The sequence below is a fragment of the Phodopus roborovskii genome, unplaced genomic scaffold (genome assembly GCF_943737965.1).
Source record: "Phodopus roborovskii unplaced genomic scaffold, PHOROB, whole genome shotgun sequence".
NCBI lineage: Eukaryota > Metazoa > Chordata > Mammalia > Rodentia > Cricetidae > Phodopus > Phodopus roborovskii.
The window spans coordinates 91,483-117,487 of record NW_026125342.1 but is presented as its reverse complement, the minus strand read 5'-3'; the positions used below and the strand labels follow the sequence as shown (position 1 = coordinate 117,487).

The window sequence follows — 26,005 nt, the reverse complement described above, 5'->3', positions numbered from 1 at the left end:
ACTTAAAATATTCACATGCACACATGTTTCAGAATTAGAGCTGTTGGTTAAATTTCTCTTTGAGTGTCAGATGCTCTCTTCTTTCACACACACACTTAGGCAGGCAAAGTTCCATAAGGTTCAAGAGACCATGTGGCATTGAAAATGGCATATTGATTTATACTGCTGGTGCCCTAAAGCATAATGTTTCTTTGTTCAAAGGCTGAAAATTACCAAAGATCTTTGTTTTAATAAGAAATGTATATGTTGCCCTATCCTTATGCTAACACGTAAAAAAAGTCTCCTTTCCAGGAATTGGTCTGTATAGTTAATCAGTTATTAGTCCTTTAAAAACACTAATTTGGTATAACATACTTTAAAAAATACCCCAAACTACAATTTGTTGGCATAGTGCCACACACAGAAATGAACTTTAAAATGAATTGAGATTACCTGACTTCATATAGATGAAAAAGTCTCAACCATTCATGTGTGATAGGTAAATGCATATGTAGTTAAAATTATATTGTTTTAAATTACAAGCTCATTTTATGTCTCAAAGTTTTAGAGTTTTATGTACTGTGACGTCATCTGTATTAACCTCTGACAGGTTTATTCTATTAGGAGATTTGTACCTGTGCAATATACTTGTAACAAAAACCCCAAGTATCACTGTTGTATCATTTCTTTCTCCCTTTTTAAAAACAAACTTCTTTAAACATGACTTTCCATTTGTGATTTAAAATGCCTGAAAGGGATTATATGAACTAATCATTTTTAATTGTTGCTAATGCCTAGCACTTACTTCAATCATTCACAGTTCAAAATAAATGCTTACACCAATACAATGCTTAATGTATATAAACAACTCTAAGTCTATGATCTCATGTCTGTCCTTCCCTGATTCTGTAGAGGGTTAGATAATGAGTATTTTAGACTAAGTGAATTCCAAGGTCTTGGTTGCAACTACTTGTGGAAGTTAGAGCACAAAAGTAGCCAGACAATGCATAAGGGACACAGCTAGATTTAGTGCCATCATTTTTGATATGTGCTACAGAAGTAACAGACTGTGTCTTAGGCTAAGATGGGAAACGCTAAATATTGTACCACTTCAATACCCCTAGGCTGTCTTAACACTTTGCTTTCCAGAAGAAATCCTTCATGAGCATGATGAATGCATATAGCTTCAGCACTAAAAACACCATTCTTCACAGAGAATTAATGTCCTTGTCCACTGAAATCCCAGGCTACCTTCCTGGAAAGCTACATAAGTTTTTTAAGTGTAACACTATACAAAGAAACAAGGACTTACTCAGGCTATCCAATCTTTCAAATATTCTAATACCAATCTCTCTTACTGTCTTCCCTCAACTTACGCTGATGCATCTTTTTGTCAAAATATTTCTTCCATTCTTCCTATAGAAAGTGAATTCTATATCCCCCAATTTTGCTACCAGAGTTGGAGGCTAACTTCACTCTCCTCCCTAAATGCTTGCAAAACTGTCCAAGTCAGACAAGCTGTGTGATTCACTTTCTCAGATTCTTTTGTGTGGTACCAAAGCCACATAACATCAATAATATCATAAAAGACTATCAGGTGATGGGTGTGAGGACATCCCGAAAAGTTCTTTTATTTTCTTTTTAAATGGAGAGTACTTTACAGTTGCCCTTTCTTCACACCCTAATTCAAATGGGGTCCTTTGAATGGGAGCAGCCATTAGAAGCTAGGACTGTAGCCTATACTGCTAACTTTACACCCACAAATCAATACAAGAGGCCATATCTCTCCAGTTCTTATTATGTGAAAAACAGACCCTTTAAACGAAAATGTCATTGGATTTCTAAACCATTTTTTGAAAGTGCTATCCAAAATGTGTAATAAGAATTTCTCTGACATGGAGAGAAAACCAGCAGAACATGGTCTCTGACTTGAGGGCTGACATTCTTGGAAAAAATGAAGTCAAAACAAGCCAGAAGAGGTCCAACATGATTATCCAGGGAGGGATGGTGAAGCAGACAGATAGCAGAGACAGAGTCAGAAAGAGACAGAAAAAGAGTCAGAGGCATAGAGACAGAGACAGAGAGACAGAGTCAGAAGAACACACACAGAGAAAGAGAATGGAAAAAAGATTTAAAATTTACTATGGTAGAGTCAATAAGTCTTATTAATGTTCTACTCTGCAAATCAAATGTAAAAATTCTAAGTGTATTTATTTTCTCCTATATACTTCCACTATGTGAAAAACCAGTTCAGAACTCATTTTTTATAGTTACAGTTTCATGGTTTTTAAGCTAATTTTTCTTTATGATCAGATTTCTCTAATATTTTTAAATGCATGATTATTGTCAATATGAGAGTATGTCTGTCACTTGCAGAATCTTCGAAACAATAACCACCAAATTAGTAATGACACTGCCAGTAAGGACAATGGTTCTTTTAAGCATTCAAAGATCTACCATTCTCTGTTTAGGGACAGCTGCCTCTCTCTTTGATCTATGTCATGTGATTCTACCTAACTGAAACAAATCCATATGTATGGTGACTTTAATTTACATATCCCTCTAAGTAAAACCCTCACATTTAAATAAATTTGTACTGGAGCAATATTGGGGGGGGCCTAACAAACAACTGTAACTGCAGCTCCAGGGGAACCCCTTCTCCAGCCTCCATGGGTACCTCCCCTCACACACACGAAGCCCCACACACATACTTATAATGTAAACGGAAAGTAAATCTTAAAAATATGTTTATTTTTTTACAAACAATGCACATAGGTATATGTACACACACACACACACACACACACACACTTCCAACTTTAAACTGCAAAGTTCTCTGCTTTATGACTATTGCCTATTGGTTTTACACTGTAGTGTAAGCATTTATCAACAACAGCTATATATTCTATAAGTTGTTCTGGTTTCTAGATAATTTTTTCATCCCATTATTTATAACAGAATAGGATTCCTTTGAGCTGTTTAATCTTTACCTAGAAAGAAATCTAAATATGAGGGAAGTTAAGGCCCCATTATAGCAGTGGGGCAATTTAATGAAGACCCAACATTTTGTGGTAAAGCCCAAATTTCATATTGTCTGTTTTACTTGACAAATCTGTGCTTCACAGAGTAGTAACAGCAGCAGAACAGCTGGGTGGCCTTATCAAGCACACAGGAAGCAACAGCACATGCTGCTAAGTGTCTTTCTGATTGCCTAGAAAAGGCAGCACATGCAGATTTATTCCCTGTTATAAATCAGAACAATTATTTCTCTGGAGTTTACAGTTTCTTCACACAAGAGCCAAACTTGCTGAACACAAAAATGAAAGTAAGCCTCAAAAGGATATCTTCCCTTTCTTTGATGATCAGTTCATTCTGCTCTTCCAACTGCCGGATCTTCTTCTCAAAGGACTCCTGCTCAGTTTTCAGTCGCTCCTCTGTCACTTCCTTTTCTTCACTTACTCTAAGAGAAATACCAGAAAGTGAAGGGAAAATGCACAGTCCCCAGAGTAAAGCCACATCCCTACCGCTTGAGTCCATCCACCCAAACTACATTTCTGACACACGGTTCTTAGGGAGGTTCTGGATTTTTAATTTACTCTTTCATAAAAAGTCTTCAACTTTGCAGCATTTATGCTCCACATTTTAAAAGATACGCACAAGAAAACATAAACTCATGGTCTACATTTTTAACTGAAGCAGTGTAAGACCTCACCCTCCATCTCACTTTAGAGTAGGCAATAGGTTAGTCAAGAAAGCAATAATCTAAATGGAGGGAACAACTAGCCTGTCCTCTTGTCCTCTATTACAATGTCTCCAGTCTCACTCCCAGCCCTGTAGTGGCCTGCTTGCAAGGGCCTGTCCTTCCACCCTGTCTCCATCCCCTGGAAACTGCAGAGCACTGATGTGGACCCAGCTTTTCTTCTTCCTGTGGACCACTTCAAGCCCTCCCTTCTAATTCATCCCCAACCCTTTGAGTTAGGTCCAGATACCCAGAAATACTTTCTACCTGGGAATATCAGTGACACCAGACAGGGACTCAGGCAGGGGAGTCACAACATCCTTCCTGTTCTCCATTACAATCTCTCCATTTTCCTCAGCCCAGTAACAACCTGCTAACAGGTCTGCCCCTCCCATCCCAACTGCATTCAACTCCAACTCTTAGCTCAGATGCAGGATCATCCTGGACCTTTCATCCATCTTTCCAGACTATTCTCTACCTTGCTACAACCTATTAACAGGATCTCCCTTTCCCACCACACCTCCAACTTCCTGGAGACACCACCTGTTGGTGTGGAAAGGATTCCATTTGTTCTTTCTGAAGCCCCCTCACAGCCTTTTCTCCTAGCATACATCTGTATTTATCTTCCACCCACTGACATGCAGCACTCTCTACCAGGCAACACACTTTCCTAATATCCAGAGAGCACAACAGAAACCAAAGAAAGAAACATCCATGGAGCAAAGCCAAGAAGAGATATCAACGTGGTGCTGGCTAGTATTACATCAACTTGACACAAGCTAGAATTACCTGAATGGAGGAAACCTCAATTGAGGTTTCTCAATTGAGAAAATGCTTCCATAAGACCCAGGCATAGAACATTTTCTTAATTAGTGATTAACAATGGAGGGCTCAGCCCACTGTGAACAGTGCCTTCCCTGGGGTTCTATAAGAAAGTAGGCTGAGCAAGCCAATAAGCACCACTATTCCATAGCTTCTGCATCAGCTACTCCTTTATAGTTCCTGTCCTGTTTGGGTTCCTGTTCTGACTTCCTTTAGTGATGAATAATGATATAGAAGTACAAGCTAAGTAAATCCTTTCCTCCCCAAGTTGCTTTGGTCACGGTGTTTCATAACAATGGAAACCCTAAGACAAATACCTAGAATTACCACAGTCATCCTAACTCCAGATGTCTAGACACTAATGCAAAAACACAAACATCAAGAGTTAAGACCATGCCTCTAACAGAAAGAACCCACAAAGTCTACTACAGTAGGCACAGAGATATGCAATAAGGTTGGAGTATAAGACAAAGACTGCAAAGCAGCAATTATGAGTATGTTCAAGAACCATAAAGAGGCTATAAATAAATCCCATAATTAAGTCTGTGAAAACAACAGTTCAAGACATGAAAGTAGAACCAAAATCACTAAAGAAAATCCAAATTGAGACTAACTGAAAAAAAAATTAGTAAATCAAAAACCTTAGAGGTAAGCCTCACTAACAGAGTGCAAGACAATACAGACTTCAGACATAGAGGCTATAGTAAACGAAATGGATACTTCAGTCAAATAATATGTTAACTCTGAAATATTCCAGACACAGATTACGCAGGCAATCTTGGGCACTGTGAAAAGACTAAATCTACAAATAAAATGAATACAGAAAGGAGAGAAAACCCATGTCAAAGGTACATAAAACATTTTCAACAAAATCATAAAAGAAAATTCCCCTGACCTAAAGGAGGAGGTGCCTATCTATGTATAAGTATACAGAACACCAAATAGAATGGAACAGAAAAGACATTCCCAATAACACTGAACATTAAAAAAAAAACAAAACAAAAACAACAACAACAACAACAAAAAAAACACTGAAAGCAGGAGAGGAAAAAACAAGTAACTTATAAAAGCAGATCTATTAGAATAACACCTGACTTCTCAATAGAGACTCTAAAAGCCAGAAGAGCCTGGACAGATGTTCTACAAACTCTGAGACCACAGATACCAGTCCAGACAACTATACCCACAAAATTTGCAAACATAATAGATGGAAAAAGAAAGACATTCCATGATAAAACCAAATTTAAGTAGGATGTATATATTTAAGAAATATGTATATTCAAATCCATCACTTCATAAAGTAGAAGTAAAACTTGCACCTGAAAATTTCCATAGTCAAGAAAATAATATCATACAAGCAAGAGAACACACACACACACACACACACACACACACACACACACACACCCCACAACAAAATGATGAAAATTAACAAATACTTCTTATGATTCTCAACATCAAGGGTCTCAATTCCCCAGTAAAAGATACTGAATTTGGAAACAAGAGCCATCCTTTTCCTTCATCCAGAAAAAAAAAAAAAAAAAACCCTTACCATCAAACACACACATCACCTTAGAATGACAGAATGGAAAAATATATTCAAAAACATAGAACCAAGAAGCAAGTAGCACTTGCCATTTTAATATCTGGCAAAACATTAAGGTAAATCTATTTAGAAGAGATAGGGAAAGATAATACATATTCATCAAGGGAAAAAATCCACCAACAGGTAAGTACAATTCTAAACATTTATACACTAAACACTAAGGCACACAAGTTCATAAAAGAAACACTACTACAGCTAAATCACATATTGACCCTCACAGCAGGATAGAGGGTAACTTTTAATAACCCACTCTCATTAATGGACAGGCCGTCCAGACCAAAAATAAACAGGGAAATGGAGATAACTGATGCTATAAAACAAATAGACATGATAGATATTTACAGAATATTTCACCCAAACACAAAAGAAGATACCTTCTTCTCTGAAAATCATGGAACTTTCTACAAAACTGACCATACACTTGGACACAAAGCAAATCTCAACACAGAAGAAAACTGAATAACCATTATAGATTAAAGCTGGATACCAACAACAACAGAAAGTATACAGACTCATGGAAACTAAACAACTCACTGCTGAGTTGAAAATGTGTCAAGACAGAAATTAAGAAGGAAATTAAATTTTTTTTCAGATTGAATTAAAATGAAAATACAACAAATTCAAACCTCTGGGACACATGAAGGAAGGTCTGAGGTAAGTTCAAAGCACTAAGTGCCCACATTAAAAATATTGGAGTGATCTCATATTAGCAACTTAATAACGCATCTGAAAGCTCTAGAACAACAACAACAACAAAATAACATCTAAAAGGAGTAGATGGAAAGAAATAATAAAACTCAGGGGTGAAATCAATAAAATAGAAACAAAAAATTGTAAAGAATCAAAGATATGGTCCTTCGAGAAAATCATTAAGCTTGCTTAATTAACCCTTAACAAACTAAACAGAAAGGAATAGAAGATTCAAATTAATAAAGTTAGAGACAAAAAGGGGCCATCATAATAGACACCAAGGAAATCCCTAGAGTCATAAGGAGATACTTTAAAAATCAATATTCCTCCTAACTAGGAAATTTAAAAGAAATGGATAATTTTCTTGATACATACCACTTGCCAAAGTTAAATCAAGATCAGACAATTTAAACATATCTATAACACTAGTAATACAGAAGCAGCAACTAAAAATTTCCCAACCCAAAACAGCCCAGGGCCAGATGGTTTCAACATAGAACTCAACCAGACCTTCAAAGACGAATAAGCATCAGTACCCCTCAAATTATTCCACAAAATAGAAATTGAAGGATCATGGCCTAATTCTTTTGATGAGGCAACAATTACTCAACAAAGAAAGCAAGTTACAGTCCATTTTTCCTTATGAACATAAACCCAAAATTTCTCAAAATACTTGCAAACTGAATACAAAAATACATTAAAAGATTACCTACCATGACCAAGTAGACTTAATCCTAGAGATGCATAGATGGTCCAACCTACATAAATTGATAAATGGTATCTCTAGTGCACAAATGAACTTTGGGAGCCTATTCCACATACAGGGAAACTCTCTCAGCCTAGACACATGGGGGAGGGCCTAGGCCCTGCTGCAAATGATGTGACAGACTTTGATGATCCCCCATGGAAGACCTCACCCTCCCTGGGGAGAAGAAAAGGTATGGGATGGGAGGTCAGTGGGGGACATGGGAGGATGGGAGGGAGAGCGAACTGAGATTGATAGGTAAAACAAGATGGTCTCTAATTTAAATTTTAAAAAAGAGAGAAAAATAAATAAATTGAAAAATGGAATAGAACACACTGAACAAACTCAAGAAAAACTACATAATCATCTCATTAGATGAAGAGGCTTTGATAAAATCCAACATGCTTTCAGGATAAAAGTCCAGGAGAGACTAAGGATACAGAGGACATACCAAAACATAATGAAAGTGATTTGCAAAAATTCCACAGACAATATCACCAGCTCATAATCCTCTCTTTTGCCCCAACTTTCTCTATTCATATTAGAAATAGAACAAAAGAAATCAGAGAGGCATTCATTCTCCAGCCAAGCTGAGAAAAGGTTACACAGCCTGAGGATTAGTGAGAGTTCATGGAAACAGGACCAACCCATTCAGCCTGGGTAGAGATAAGAAGCTAGTGGCCAGCTGCTTTGCTTTTCTGATATTCTGCTTGAAGCCTGAACCCAAATATCAGACTCTGGGTCTTTAATTATTTCATGTTACAACTTACATTTCAGAGGTTTAGTCCATTATCATCAAGGTGGCGAGCATGACAGCATGTAGGCACACATGGTCCTGGAGAGGTGGCTGAAGAGTGCTACACCTGGATCCACAGGTAGCAGGAAGAGAAAGTGACACTAGGCCTGGTTTGAGCCCACCCCCAGGCCACACACTCCAAAAAGGCCATACTTCCTAATACTGCCACTCTCAATGGAACTATGTGAGCCATTTTCATTCAAACCACCACATATGTAAATCATAAACAAAATGGATGAATTTCTAGATTCAGAAAAACCACCAAAATCAAACCAGGAAGAACTCAACAACCTAAACAGACTCATAACAAAGAAGGACATTAAAATCATAATAAAAAGCATTCAGAAACAAAACAAAAAAAAATACAAACAAAAAACTCCAGGATCAAATGGATTCACAGCAGAATTCTACTACTTTCAGGGAAGATCCAAGGTCAATACTATGTAAACTATTCAAAAAAAGAAGAAGAAGAGGAAGAGGAAGAGGAAAAGGAAGAAGAAGAAGAAGAAGAAGAAGAAGAAGAAGAAGAAGAAGAAGAAGAAGAAGAAGAAGAAGAAGAAGAAGAAGAAGCATAATGTACAGCCCCAAATTCCTTCTATAAAACTAGTATCATTCTAATTCCAAAACCAGGCATAGGCATAACAACATAAAACTGTAAGTCAATATCCCTGATGAATACAGACTCAAAAATGTCCAGTCCATTAAAACACTTATAAACAGTACATAGAAATACAAAAAGATTATCCATCATGACCAAGTTTGCTTTATTGCTCAAATGCAGGGATAGGTCAATATTTGCAGGTCAATAAATTTAATAAAACATATAAATGGACTAAAAAATAAAAATCAAATGATTATTTCAATAGATATAGAAAAACCCTTTGACCAAATCCAGCATGCATTAATGATCAAGTTCTAGAGACTGTAAAGCTAGCCAGAATATATCTCAAGATAATAAGAGCTGTATGAGAAACTCACAGCCAACATGTTCTTAAATAGTGAAAATCTTGAAGCAATTCCACTGAAGTCAGAAATAAGAAAAGGATGTCCACTATTCTTACTCCTTTGCCACACTGGTTCAAAACACTAGCTGGTGCAATAAGACAAAAGGAGGAAATTAAAGGGACACAATAGGGGAAAAAAAGAAGTCAAACTATCTCTATTAGAAGATGACATGATAATATACGTTGGTGACCCCAAGAATTCTATCAGAAAACTTTGAGAAACAATAAACAAATTCAACAGTGTGACAAGATACAGAGTCAATTTGCACAAAGTAATAGTTTTTCTATACAACCAATATATACAGAAATATTGTGGACACACTCCTACTTACAATACCCTCAAAGAAAATAAAAAATGGAGTAAGCCTAACCAAGGAAGGTAGTAAAGGACCTCTACAATGAAAACTTAAAGTATCTGAAGAAATATGTAGAGAAAGATACTAGAAAATAGAAAGATATCCAGACTCCTGGATTGGTACAATTAATATTGTGTCAGTGAGCATTTGATTAAAATATATTTACAGGTCCAATGAAATTCCAATTAAAATCCCCATCTCATTCTTCTCACACACACACAAAAAAAAATAAAAATAAAAAGCTACCCTAAAATTCATATGAAACCACAAGAGACCCCATATATCAAAAACAATCCTAAACAAAAAGAACAATGCTGACGGATTAGCATTCCAGATCTAAAACATATTATTGAGCTATACTAATAAAAACTATTAAGTAGTGGCACAATGACAGAGATGTAGACCATTGGAACAAAATAGAAGTTACAAGTGAGTACTCATAACTTCAGACATATGACAGAGACATGAAAATCCTAAGCTGAAGAAAAGACAGCATCTTGAACAAATGGTGATACACGGAAAACTGAATGTCCACATTCAGACAAAAGAGATTAGAACAGTACCAACTCCAAATGGATCAAAGACCTAAATCTGAAACCTGAAACACCAAAACTACTAGTAGAAAACATTAGACAAAACTCTACATGATATAAGGATAAGAAAGGACTCCCTAAATAGTTTCCCCAAGAATTAAGGCCAACAAACGACAAATGGGGGCCTTTGTGAAACTCAAAAGCTTCTGCAAAGCTAAAGAAACAATCAACTCCAGTAAAGAAGAAGCCTGTAGAATGGAAGCAAATCTTTGCCAGCTATACATATGACAGAAAATAATATCTGAACACAGAAAAAACAAGCTCAAAAGAAAGCTCAAAAAAAAAAAAAAAAAAAAAAAGAAAGAAAGAAAGAAAGGAAGGAAGGAAGAAAGAAAGGAACCAAAACAGTCATATAAACAAATGACCCATTTGAAAAACAGGCCTGGGACCTGAACTAAGTTTTCAAAATAAGAAAAAAAAAATTTAAAAAGTTACAAAACATCACAAAAATTCCATCATCATCCCTATAAATTAGGAAACCGCAAATCAGAACAAGTTTGATTTTTCATCCTTATTGCTGTCAGAATGGCAAAGATCAGTGCAACAAATGGCAACAAATGCTGGAGAGGTTGCAGGGAAAAGGGGACCCTCACTCACTGTTGGTGGAGATACAAACATACAGCCAATATGGAAATCCGTGTGGAGAATTCTAAAAGCTGAAAATAAATCTGCCGTATGACATGACTATGCCATTCCTTGGCATATGCCCAAAGCACTTGACATCATACTCCACAGATACTTGCTCAAACATGTCCGTTGCTGCCTTAGTCACAATAGCTATGAAATGGAAATAACCTACATGTCTTCAACTGATGAATGGATAATGACAATGTGTTACAAAGAAACTATGGAATAATATTAGGCTGTAAAGAAAAATAAAATCATGAACTTTGCAGGTAAATAATTGAAAATTGAAAGAGTTATATATGAAAGAGTCATCCAGATTCAGAAATACAAGTAACACATGTTCTCTCACATCTGAAGCTCCTAGCTCCAAATCTTCAGACGTCAGTACATATCTTGGAGTAACTGCAGAAACTAGTAAAATTAAGGCACCATTGCCAGGGTGAGGTGAGGAGTAATAGAAAGGGCAATAGCAGTGCATAAGTGGTCTGATTAGAGAAGTTGGGATGGGGGTTCCCTAATCAGAGAGGAATGAGAGATAAATACAGAAGAATTGAGAAGGGTAAAATAACAATAAGGATGTCTAAAAATAGTCAGAATAAATCATACCATTAACTGCTTACCTAAAAACACCTAAAAACAAAACCCTATAATATATGTAAGTGTGTATAAGTATACATGTGCAGTTTAAAAGAAAATTTCTCATCTGGGCTGACAATGCTCCCTCTAAGAGCCAAGATTACCTAACAAAAACTTAACACCAAGCATGAGAATCCCCCTTTTAAGTAGCAGGTTGGTCAAGGTTGTCCAAGAAATTCCCCCAAAATACAAGCTATTGCTAGTGTCCTTGATTGCCTCCCAGAGGTGGAAGTTTGATCCCTATTGCTGAGGACATCATGCACTTCAGACACAGGACTTGGAGGCCTCTGAGCTGGAACTGATCTGAAAGCCCCATCCTTGAGAATCAGCTTTCATGGAACTAAAAGGTGCTGTGCAAGCTTCCAAAGGAGGGAAGCAACCAACAGCCTACTCAGCTATGGCACCATGAACCACATCAACAAGCACATGCCATGACAACCCTACGAGTGCAGTACTGGCAAACACACTCTGAGTATAACCAATGGCTCTCTAACTGAATTTAAGACACACTCAACAAGAAAGAAATCATGCTTGGCATTGGAATTCTATCCAACTACCCAGGGCTAGTGAAGGCATCGATTTTGGGGAGAGAGAACTTACAATTAACCATTTTACTAAACTAGCACAATTCCTAATTAAACTCTAAATATTTGTCCTTATCCACACAAATAAATATAGTTCTTACCCCTTACCAAGGAAATTTTTCTTTGCAATATACAGAGACCATTACATAAAATCACACTCAATCAAAAAGCAGGGTTGTGGAGCCCAGTCCCAGTAGATATAGCCACAGCTAAACCTCAGGGAATGTTGTAGAAGAAGGAGCACAAAGAGTATAAGAGACAGAGGAGTATGAGTTTGCCATGAAAATGTGACTCCAAGTAATATATGAGGCTAGACCCATAAATTCTCATCAAACATGACTGCCTAAACTTGAACTGCACAAGGACAACAACAATAGACGTACCAAAGTGGACAAGGAATATCTGTGAGGCCTGAGACCTACACAAAGAACTATAGGCAACTAAGGAATGCTGAGAGTGTGAGAAATAGTCTTAACCAGACAAGAGCACACCAATTGGTTATCCAATAACAAATGGTCAACCCTTAAAATGTGCAGAAAAACATTGTACAGACTGAGCAGGGATATATATGTATACATACACATAAGCACAAAACAACAATGAAAACTAAGAGGCCATGAATTTTAAAGAGAACAAGGAAGGATATGTGGGAAGGTTTGAAGGAAGGAAAAAAGGAATAAATGATGTAGCTGTGTAATAATCTTAAAAAGAAAAGAAAAAAAGAGTTAGAAATTCTTATAGACCCCCTAGACACACCACTTCACATTCAAGCAGAATATTTTATCACTGCATATGCAATTATGTGTTCAACCTCAGAGTTAGGCATAAGTACTTCCCTTTTCTTTCCAGTTCCTATTCTTGAGATTATTACATAATTACATCATTTCTCCCTTTGGAGAAAGAACATTTTCATAGTATACTTCCCAAGAGAAAAGAACACTCAGTTTGCAAACAGCAACATGATTTAAAAAAAAAAAAAACTAAATAAATTATGCTGCTATGAACATAGTTGAGCAAATGTCTTTGTGGTATGATTGTGCATATGTCCAAGAATGGTATTGCTAGATTTTGAGGTAGATAGATTCCCAATTTTCTGAGAAAATGCCATACAGATTTCCAAAGTGGCTCTAAAAATTTGCACTCCCACCAGCAGTGGAGGAGTATTCCCCTTACTTTACATCCTTTCCAGCATAAGCTGTCACCAGTGTTTTTTATCTTAGCCATTTTGACAGGTGTAAGACGGTATCTCAACTAGGGTCAAGACCATGATTGGGAAAACCACAGACACAGTTAACCCAAGCTAGTGGGAGCTCATGGATTATGAACTGACAGCTGGGGAACCTGCATGAGACTTAACTAGACCCTCTGAATGTGGGTGACAGTTATGTGACTTGATCTGTTGTGGGGGAGGGTTCTGGCAGTGGCACCAGGACCTATTCCAGGGGTATGAACTGGCTTTTTTGCTCTATCTTGATATATGGAGGGGCTTGGGATTGGGCTTGCCTCAACTTGGTATGCCAGACTTTGTTGACTCTCCAAGGAAGGCCTTATTCCTCATGAGGAGTGACTGTGGGGGGTGGGGAGTGTAGGCTGTTATAATATGGATCCCATGGTGTGTGAGGAACAAACATGCCAGGCAGACAGAATTAAAGTGGAAAGTTTAATTGGGGGAAAGGAAAGTGAGAGGGGGAAGAGAAAAGAAAGAGGGAGAGAGGAGGAGAGAGGGAGAGAGAGTCGGGGGGGGGGGGGGACAGGAAAAGTACTATTTGCCTTTTCAGAGGAACAGAGGAAAAGAGAAAGAGGAAGTTGGTGGGTGGAGTTTTCCTCTTAAGTAAGCCTGCCATGGGGGGGGGGGATTACAATGGGAGGGGGAGAGAAGTGGAGGGAGAGAGGGAACTGGGGCTGGTAAGTACAATGAAAAATAAATAACTTTTTAAATAAAAAGTAATTAAAATGGCTAAGGACTATTAATTTCAAAGTGTTCAACATCTTTAGCAATGAAATAAATGCAAATTAAAACTACTTTGAGATTTCATATTATCCCAGTCAGAGTTGCTAAGATTAACAAATGTTGGTGAAATGTATGGAAAGGAAGACTCTCATTTATCATTGGTGGGATTGCAAATTGATATAGCAATTATGGAAATCAGAGGAGTCTCAAAATTCTAAAAGTAGATTTATCAAAGGACTTCACAACTTACTCCACAGATACTTGCTCAGCCATGTTTACTGCCACTGCATTCACAATAGCTCTAAGAACCAGAAACAGCCTAAATGTCCTGCAAATGATGATGACTAGATAATGAAAATATGGTACACATTCCCAATAGTATTCAGGTAGAAAGAAAAAAAAAAAATCATGAAATTCTCAGGTAAGTGGTTGGAACTAAAAAATATCATACTGAGTAAAGGTAACCCAGACCCAGAAAGACAAATGCTGCATGTCCTTCCTTATTTGTGGATCTTAGATCTAAATCTTTAGATGGACTAAACACAGAACCAGGGAAATACAGAGACCACAGTGGTGGGAGGAATGGAGAGCGAGAGAGGAGGACAGGTGCTGTGTTGGAGAACAATGAAAAAATAATGGGTGGGGCACTTTAAGTAGGGAGGGAAGGAGGGCAATATAGAGGTGAGGAAAAAGGGAACATAACAATGAGGTTGTTTGAAAGCCATAGGAAAACATTATTTTATGATTACAAATTCACATCTACTACACACACACACACACATTAGTTTAAATGAATTTACACCAGTTGGAGTGTTAATGCTCCCCCAAGAACCACAAACTATCTACCAAGAACCCTGGGGTAAAAGTTGAAAATTTCCTTTTGAGTTATTGATCAGGGGAAACTCCCCAAATATAGGCTATCACTCTTCCACTTGCTTGTCCTCTAGAACTTAATGCTGCAGACACCACACACTTACACCACTATGGAAAGGTATCCCCAAAGATGTAGTAGTGTTAATTAATTATTGTGGGTAACCAACAGACATCTCCTTGGACTAATGACCAGTTCAATGATAGGACATTCATACATAGGACCATAAATCCAGCCAACTACCTGTAGATGGAAAGGAAGCTTATGAATCCTAGAGAAGATTCTGCTACTACCACTTTAATAAATCAGTATAATTACCTACTGCATTCTAAATATTTATATTTACACACACAGATAAAATATGTCTCTCACCCATCATTAAAGAAGATATTTTTAGAGCAGATAGAGACCATTACAGAAAGCCACAACTAATCAAAATGGAGAGCACTACTCACTGTGGGGATGCTCAACTGCAACCAATACTTCTACAACACAATCCCTACACATAGGATTCAGGGAGGGAACATTGTAGGAGAGGGAGGGGAAAACTGTGGGAGCCAGAAGACCAGAACTTCTGCAGCAAGACTTGTCTTATAGATATAATAGTGAAATGTACCCATGAAATCTCCATAAAATGGCTGCCTAAAAAGATATAAACAATAACAACACCAGCTGTTGTGCTAACAAGGATGGGGTAAATCTTACAAGGTCAAGCCCTAGATGACAAGCTACAAGCAATTAATTAGTGGGTGCGGAAAGATAGAGAATTAGTCTTCTCTGAGGAGGAGGCCCTATTTGGTTATCTGATCCCAAGTGTTCAGCCTTAAACAAATATACATACAATCAACACTTAATGAATGTATATGTATGTATGTATATATGCATGTGTGTGTGTGCATGTATGTGTGTATGTAACATTAATAAAGAAAAGATCAGGAGTTTGAGAGCAAATGGGGGGACATAGGAGAAGTTGTGGGGATAGAAACGAAGAAGCCACAGTATTCCTCTATGAAATTAATTTAAAAATTAGTTTTAGAAGTATAAAGATACACATTATAAAAAGAAATTAAAATTGTATTTATTCATAGTTGTCATACTTATTAAGATCCTTTAAAAACCTACAAATAAAGAGAAAAACTCTGTACAATAATAACAACAGTCGACAGAAAGATATCAGCAGTTTTTAGGTTATTCTTAGCTATAGAGTGAGTTTCAAGCCAGTCTGAACTACATGAGACCATCTATGGAAAAATAAAGAGCTGGATAGAGGGCTCAGCAGTTAGAGTGCTTGCTGCTTTTTCAGAAGAACCTACTTCAGTTCCTAGCTCACAAATGAGACTCTAGATCAGTGGTTCTCAACCTGTGAGTCTCAATCCCTTTGGGCTTCTCATATTAGATATTCTGCATATCAGATATTTACATTACTATTCATAGTAATAATAGCAAAATTATGGTTACAAAGTAGCAAAGAAATACTTATATGGTTGGGGGTCACCACAACATGAGGAACCATATAAGAAGGATTTGAAAACCACTGCTTTAGATCTCAAAGATTCGATGCCTCCGTCGAAACTTATATTGCACACATACATAGATACACATATGCATAAATAAAAGTTTAAAAGAAATTAATCCACATAAACAAATATGAAACTTTATATGCTAATCTATAAGTATAGGAAAAGCAATTGTTAAAGCCAATCTTCTATATTAAAAAAAAAAACTCAGTAACATGAGCGCTAAAAGAACTATTCCTCCAACTCAATAAATAGCATCTATGAAAGACTCCTTATACTTATCATACTTATGAACAAATAGAACAATTTGTTTCTGTCCTTGTACTTCTGGAACGAGACAAGACTGTCAACTACAACACTCTCTATTAGAAATGTCCAGAGGGCAATATAAGAAAAGAAAATATATACAGATCATAAAGAAACAAAGTTTTTATGTACAAGTGACATTACTCTATAAGAAACATTAAGAGATCCAAGAAAATATATTAAAATAAGCTATTTATAGAAACAATGTTACTATGATGAATTCAAGTTTGTATATATAACTCAGGGACTCCTCCATCCTGGGACTCATGTTTTGTTGCTAGGTTAGGGCTAAATCATAAATGTCACACCTAAGATTAGGTTACAAAAGACATTGATTTCTTTTATGCTGTTTCTAATTCCGATGGAAGCCAAGAAATAAGTAAATGCTGAAGGTGTTGTCATGCTTCTTGATTCTTACGGTAAACCGGCTGAAAAGAAAGTTAACTGAACAAAGGCCATTAAGCTGTAAAGAGAAAGACTTTAGTGATATCAAAGATTGTCAGCCTGTGAATGCTTGCTCACAAGCACGCGTGCGTGCGCACACGTGCACACACACACACACACACAGAGAGAGAGAGAGGACAGGGGAGGCTGAATTTCTACAAATCTTATAAGTGTATTTTAAATCAAAGATACCACTGTGTAAAACATGTTTTAGAAATAGAGCCAAAGTTGAAACGTTTGTTGAGGCTTTAGAAAAATTAAAGTTAATATCTCAAAATAAGCAGAAAAGATGTTTAAGAAATTAATGATTGGACTTAAAATTTCTTCAAAAAGCAAAACCTCCAAGAAACTTATCAGAATTTTAAGCTGACATATTTTGTTGTAATGCATTGGGCACCCATAGAGAACACAGATTTTAAATGTGCTAATCAATTGCTTTAAATTCCTCTCAGCTTGCTCAGCAGCATGTGCATCCTAACTGCATCTGCTTCTGTTGCTGTCTCTCAAGTTTCTCTGATTTCTCCTGTGCCTCATTGTTTACTGATGTCTGACTATCTTGGGAAAGCTCAACAAACAAAATGAATATAATTCCAATGCTCAGAACTAAGCAGAGCTTCCCCTGGCTCAGGTTCTATTAATCTCATCACAAACAGATTGCTTTAAGGGTTGTTGTTACTCTTGATCCTCAGTGCACCATAGGCATCAAATTCCTGTAGGCAAAACTCTCCTTCAGGTACAGCAGATGCTTCTTCTCAATGTCTGCCACACACTCAGCTTTCCCAGCCTTCTTCATCTACTATACACTTGGTTATCTGGGCTCTGGTGGTTTTATTTTGCCTGTTGTTACTATGTTTATGCCTATACTAACAGCCAGACCAGCCTGGGTCTATGAAGCATTCTTGTCTTTCTACTACAATTTGGGGACCAGCATGTAACTCTTCCCTCTGTTCAGTTTTGTGCCTCTTTTCTACCATCTTAGGTGGTTTTTAATCATCACCTACTCTCTTCCTGAAAATGTGGTTTGTTTTACAGACAAAGACAGTGAACCTTCCTGTCACCCCTGTAGCAAGTATTGTTTCTCTTCCAACACCTCCACCAAGAGAAATCAGTTTTCTTGCCAAATGGAGCCTATGAACGAACATCGTCAAAGAGTTCTAGCTTCCCCTACTTTGCTGTCCCAGGGGATCCCACTCTTACTTGCCCACAGTTGGCCCTCAGCAATATCCCACATACTTTACCCAAAACCTCCACTTATTTCCAGGTGGTCCAGGTATGCCAGTGTTTGCTGCTGCCTTTCCCTAGCAACATAGGTCTCCTTAGATCTTAGGCTAACTGGTTACTCTTCAATCTCAGCTCTATTATAATCTACTATGTTTTCAATTTGTTCCACATCTTTATTTTTGTAAGATGAGGAACAACATCCTTTAAGTAATTAGACTTAATTATGTAATTGCACATGCTTATCTACATATATAATTGTTCATTTTTACACTTGTTTTTACACTATTTTTCTAATATTCTTATTGTAGGGCAATGTGCACTTAATTCTTAACTAAAGGTTATAATAAATGTTTTTTTAAAGAGAAAATAAAATAATGATCTACTGACTTTAAAATAGGAAACTAATGGAACTTTTTGTTTGTTTTGTTTTTGCATCTCAGAAATGTCAAGTAGAACTAGCAAACCTGTCCTCAGGGAAAAATCAGAGTATCTGGGCCTTTAAAAAGGAACTTGTCCTCACATAAGTTACTGTAAAAGCAGTCTCTTAGGAACAACGCAAGACAGGAAACAGAAGGGTTTTCAGAATCTTCTAGAATAGAATTCGTCCCTATCCAGTACTGCAACTGTGGCTAGAATTATTTTAAAATGTTGAAACTTAACTTTCCTTCAAAAATAAAGCTGAAAAATCAATCTATGTATTAGTCTGCAGCACCAGTTATCACCTTAAAGGGCCTAGTAAACAAGGACATGTATACAGAGAATTGTTACCATCCTTAAGCATAAGCAAGAATGCTTTCCAAAGCTATTTATTGTTCAGGTCTCTATGAGTAATGCGATTTTTACCATCTATGCAAACAATTCATTAATGTTACTGTGAAAGACCTCCTGAGGTTTGTATAATTCAGCAACTGCAAAAGAATTCTCTCTATCCTGAATTTTTCTCGAGAAAGCTCAGTCAATACCCTACTTACACTTATATTTATGTAAATAAATCAATGCCAGACCTTAAGGAAGCCCCTTCTAAAATATACTTGAAATTTGAAACGTATATATCAACTCATCCTCTTAGTATTTTCTTCTATAAGCAACATAATTCACACATCACTGTAATTTCTTTTTGTTGTACTCATTCTCCATTAGCCTCAGAATTTTCATTTACCTATGTACACTAATATTATTTGTGGGAAAGTTCCCTAAATATATATATATAGATTAGAAAGGAAGCACCCACAGAGTGCTAACTCTGGGGCTCACTCATATTCACTATGAATGAGGGGTTTATTTTGTTTATCTGCACTAATCATCATGCCTTTCTATAAATAAATTTCAAACATCCCCTGGAATAATGCCAGCAGATTTACATGAAAGCTGAAACTCCTTACCTTGTTACACCTGAACATCTGAAAGGGATATGCAATTTCTCTAAATCTTCTGACACTTTCCCTCAGTTGATTTGTTTTCTTTTATTTTCTATACAGGGTCTCACTCTACAAATGAGGCTGGCCTTGCTCAGAGATCTGTCTAGCTCTGCCTCCCAAGTGTTGGGGTTAAGTGTGTGTGCCACGATGGTTTGATTTTAATACACTATGCATGTCCATATCCTTTTATCAGCACTATTGTCCTTTATTTGACTGAATTCACTTTTCTACCTATTATGCAAATGATAACTTTTATTTTATATATTTTATTCATACATATTTCCATTTAAAACTACTAATACATCTCACATGCATCTTTCCTTTTATGTTTTTTTTTAATTAAAAATCATGTCAGTGCAAAGAACTTGACAATGAAAAACATCACACAGCTACAAGAACATATGTACTCAAACAAGCACTTGCCCAAACCCACATCTACGTCTCCAGGGAACATCCACACAGTTGGAAAAGTCCTTCTGAAGCTGTGGAGCTCTGCTTTGGACTTTACACTTTCACCATCAATTTCATTTTTATGCTCTTATCTACCACAAAATTTTAAAAATCCATTACAGTCTTAAAATTAGAAAACGATTGGCTTCATGCTCTCTTTCACAATTCATGTCTTTTAACTGCACTCTGCCCTTTCTCATCACCTAACATCCCTCCCTTTTTGTCTGCTTTCTACATATATACAAGACTAACAGTTACATTTGCACACATGTACATATTATAGGCTAGAATCTGCATATGAGGGCAAATATGTGGATTTTCTTTTTCCAAGGTTGGGGGACCTTATTTGATATTATACATTCTAAGTTAATCTGTTTACATGCAAATTTTGAGATTTCATTTTTCTGTGGAGCTGAGGGGTATCTTTCTGAGCCCTTGTTACATAGCATCAGTACACATATTAAACAGGAGGTCCACATACAGGCTGTACATTTTCCCACATAATATTAGCAAAGTCAACACCCTATTTCAGAAAAAGGAGATATGTAAGGCTTAGGAATAAGTCTTGTAAAGATGCTTTAAACCTCAAAAGTAATATTTGAAAAATAAGCTAACACTATGTATTTATATTATATATTATTCTGTAACTTAAAAAAACAAAACAAAACAAGCAAACAAACAAATCACTGCTTTTACTGTAGGCTTGCTGAGAGCTACTGAATTCAACAACCCTCTGAAAACATTCTGCTGAAAGCCAGTGGTGAGTGGCAACCAATCTCAGTGAGGTGTCTCCTTACACAATGGCAACTGCTTTGCATCTAAGCCAACTTAAATATGTCAAAGAAACACACAGTTTCCTAATGCTTCTGGCACTTGTCTCCATGGTTTGACCTTATACAAGGTAACTGTAATCCCTCATGGCTAACTGTTTTCTGAAATGATATGAATTAAGATAACTTTAAAAACCTCGGCCTAACCATTTCCTATTAATTCTTCATCATTATTCTCTATTTAATTAAATTGAGCCTATTGATTTTAAAAGACAATATATTAGACAAGGCAAGCACAGCACAAAAGCAGCAGATTTTGTCTTATTTTACATGGTGTAATTTGTAAAGCAAAGTTTTCTCAGGAATAAGCAACTACTCTAAAAATCTTTTTTATAAAGAACATAATTTTTTTATCTCCAGAATGAAGTTTGAGATTTCACTTCCTCTCTCTTCATTTTACTTTATATTTTCTTCTTAAATATTGAGCACAACTGGGTACAGTCAGAATCTGAATTGTATAACGATGACATCTGCACAGAAAGGTTGCTCAGAGCAGGGGATCAGAGCCCCGGGAAATGTAAAGGAGTATCTATCTACACAGACATCTAGTAGGAGGTGGAAACTCAGGCAGGTAAGAAGAGCATTGTGGAGAGACAGCCAACTACATATGCTGTACTAAGACCTAAGTAAGGTGAGATGAACTAGGAGACAGTGGCACGCTAGCATGGAGATTCAGGTCCAAAGCATGATGGGAGATCTATGTAGCATTTGGAGGCATTTGCTGATAAACATAGCCAAGACGGAATCAACACAGTAATCATACCTAATTAACCTGAAACAGGGTATTAGACCATAAGAACCTAAGAAGGACAAACACTCACTGGGCAGCCCTGTATGTGGTAAAAGAACAGTTAACATCAGGAAGGCATAGTTACAGAGCCTGTGGTGAATGAGGATAGACTTACCTAGGGATGCTCTGGCATGAAGTCAAGGCCTAATGAGAGGAAAGAAAACATTGAAATAGTAAGAAAGGTCAACTTAAAAGAAAACCAGAGGGGAGAGAGGGAAACAAAGGCAGAGAGTAGCCTGGACTGATGTGCTGTATAAACAGAGAAAAGGAGATATCCACACAGAAGGACTGGTGGACTGCATAGCCAGCGTTCTTAACCAGTTCTAGCAAACTAGGAAAAGTTTCTCTTCAGTACAAAGAGTAACAACAAAGATGGAATGTTCGTTACATGCAAAATTACTAAAATGAAGACACCCAAAGAAAAACAGCTCCTCGCTGCAAGCTAAGAGTTAGAGTTACAGGTGTTTTTAAAGCTCTCTTGGACATTCATCAAGAACCATCACACCCTAGAATGTGAAACATCAAAATGGGGTTTCTAATAGTTATTTGACCATAATAGAACAAAAGTAGGAGTTGATAAAAAAAAAATAGGAAAACCATTAAACTCCTACAAATGTACAACAGGAAGTGTCAAGGGAAATTATAAAGAATGCACAGATCTGACTGAAATGAAAATATAGGAAAGCATGTAGGCATAGTGAACAAGCTGAGAAGAAAGTTTACAGCCCTAACTGTTTAAATTAAGAGAAATATGTATGGTCTCTAAGTTCTCTGTAAGAGGTTAGGGAAAGAAGAGAAAAATAAATCCAAAGCACTAAGAAGGAAGGAAATAACACAGATAAGATAATAAAAAAAAAAAATCAATGAAATAGAGGACAGAAACGTGGAGCGGGATGGAAATCAATCAAACAAAAAGCTGGTTCCCTGGAAAGTCAATAAAAGTAATGAGTCTGACAAAGATAAAAGAGAGAAGATTCCAGTCACTACTGTCAGAAATGAAGGGCTGCAGAGACTGGTCACTGGTGAAATAGTGACAATATACTATTAACTTTATGCTCACAAATTTGATAACTTGGAAGAAACGAAACAATTCTAAAAAAAAAATTACAAACTCCCTTTTTGGATCAAGAGATGGCTCCAAGGTTAAGTGCACTGGACAGTTGTCAGGGGACCCTATTCATCATTCTCAGCACTCTCCAGGGACCTGATAACCTCTTCTGGCCTCCATGGGCACACAAGGGTACAAAAACATACATGCAGGCAATGCCCATACACAAAATAAAAATAAAATTTAATTTTAAAATATCCTAAGAACTCCTAATGTTTAACCAAGATAGACAGATAATATGATATTCTTAAAACAATTAAATACATAAAAATTTTAATTTAAAAGTTCCTTAAAAACAAATCTTTGGGCCCTTACCATTTCACTGAAGAATGCTAACAAACATTTAAGAACTAACACCACTTCCAAAGAGGCTTGATGGCATATGCATGCAATCCCAGCAGTTAGAGGGCTAAGGCAGGAGGATCACAAGTTTCAGCCAGATTGATACACACACACACACACACACACACACACACACACACAGAGAGAGAGAGAGAGAGAGAGAGAGAGAGAGAGAGAGAGAGAGAGAGAGACTCTCTAAAATGTAAAATCGAAACCAACCAAACACCAATTTCCTACATTTTCAGAAAATGTAAGAAGGGGTAAATTGCTAATATGCATGGTGGGATTACTATCACCATGATACAAACCAAAATAACACAGCACAAAAGCAAAATCTTAAGACAAATACCTCTTGTGAACTTTGCTATAAAAGTTCAAAACATCAAATCAAGCTGTTTAACACATTAAAATAATTAAAATAAATAAAATTTACAACAGGTATTCAAGGTAATTCAATGGGCAAACTTCAGTCAGTGTAACCCACAATATTATAGGATAAAGGAAATCTGTATACCAATTGACATGGAAAAAACAGAAAATCTATCATGGAAGCAGAGTAAAAACTAAGAATTGGGCAGGAACTGGTGATGTGCACAATGAGTCTTGCAGAAACTCGGGAATTTGGAGCCAGACTGGGCAACATAGTGAAATTCCATTTCTTAAAAAAAAAAAGAGAGAAGTAACAAAAAGGACCAGAAATAGAGAGAAATGTCCTCAATACCATAAGGCACCTAAAACAACAAGTCTGATGGCAGACTAAACACATCACACCTAAAATTAAAATTAAAAAAAAAAACATTGCAAAAATATAATCCCTCACCTTCTTTATTTATTTTCACTGAAAAGTTGAGCTAGGACCATAAAGGGGAAAATAATACATTCTGCAAAGAAAATAACATGTGTGTCCTTATTTACAAATGGCATGACTGTAGCCAGAGAAGAATTCTAAGAATCAATAGCCAAACCCTTAGAATTTATCAGTAAATTAACTAAAGTTGTTAGAATTAAGATTAAAATACACAGCTCAATCGCATGTCTATATCCTATAAACAAAAACATAAAAACCAAAGTTCCACTTGCAATTGCTCCCAAAGATTAAATATTTAAGTGTAAATACGAGAAAACTTTTACATGATCTACATTTTGAAAGTTAAAAACAGCTACTGAAGAAATTAAACATCTGTAATTGAAGACATATTGTGATGGTAAATTTTCTAAAAATATTTCTTGACCCCAAAGCGACTATACTTTTGCAGTACCTTAGCCAAGTTAATAACATGCTCTGAGATATTTAAGTCTATATACTGGGCCTGTTATCCTATTGGAGGCTCAGCCTGTTTAAGTTTAGCCTGAGTTTAAGAGAACAATGTAACCAACTTTACCGTGCCTTAGATGTTCTATGAAATCAGTGTCTACAACCTAAGTTAAATGCATAGCTTTAACCTTAAGTTATATAGTCTTCCATACCCCAACCCAGAACAATGTATATGTGTGTTGTTGTAATCATTGCCAAAATAGCCAAAACATTGAAAACAACCTTAAATAAAATATCCCATAATTACTGGAAACAATTTGTGATATAAGTTGGTAACATATTTTTGCAAGTTGGAGTACTTATTTTGGATTCTACGGAGTCAGTAAAGTAACCCCTTCCATTGGAAACTCTGGTAAAGAGTTCTGTAAAGAACAGCTTGCTCCTTTCCCATATCACATTTTCTGTGCAGTTCAATAAGCACAGAGCAAAACCCTTTCTATGGGTTAGACAAGACACAGGGACAGAAGGTGACAATTCAAATTGGGGGTCATTCTTGGTCAAACTAATCCAAAGGGAGGTTCCTATATTTTCTTTCCTTAATGTGTTATCAATGCAACAAATAAATGTATTAATGGATTAGAAGATACAACACAGCAAAGATTTTTTAGCTCTTCCTCAAAATTGATATACAGTTTAATGAAATACCTCTTAGTATGTAAGTGGAGTTTTTTGTTTTTGTTTTACCAGCAATGGCATGATTGTGTCAAAGTTATTACAGAAAGGAATAGCACTGGTCTTTCTGACAAACAAAAAGCGGGAGTAGTCACTCTACTCAGTATTAAGGTTTTCTATACTGTACATGTATAGTAATAAAGGTTGAGGGACAGGCAGGCAGAGCAAAGCAAGACAGGAACCCAGGAAGAGCATACAAATAAGCTCCTATTGATTTCTCACAGAAACACAAAAAATATTTCTATAAATGGTGCTGATGTAAGTAGACATCAATAAAACCACCAACAACAAAACTCAACTTAGACATACTTATAACACAAAAACCTACTCAAATGTATCAATGACTACAAAGAAAAAAAATGACAAATTCATCTAATTGAGGTTAAAGCTTTTAGACTATGGAAGATCCTGAAGATAATGAGACAAGTCACAGAGGAGAAGAAAGTATTTTACACTACATATCCAACCAAAAGTCAAAAAAAAAAAAAAAGTGCAAACATTCTGATATGATATGGCCAAAAGAATGTACCCACTTCAAGTGAAGATATACACAGGAATACTGTTCACTGTCACTGGCAATTATAGAAAGACAA

At 36.5% G+C, this 26,005-nt stretch overlaps 1 protein-coding gene across 1 annotated transcript in view; it reads right to left on the bottom strand.

The window, feature by feature from the left end:
* Positions 1-3,005: 3,005 nt before the first annotated feature.
* Positions 3,006-26,005, bottom strand: part of LOC127214289 (protein hinderin-like) — a 35,624-nt gene continuing 12,624 nt past the window's right edge. The window contains exon 5 of the mRNA XM_051174688.1: positions 3,006-3,439. Within this exon, the coding sequence (XP_051030645.1) occupies positions 3,256-3,439 (184 nt within the window). The 3' untranslated portion in view covers positions 3,006-3,255. The remainder of the gene's footprint in view (positions 3,440-26,005) is intronic.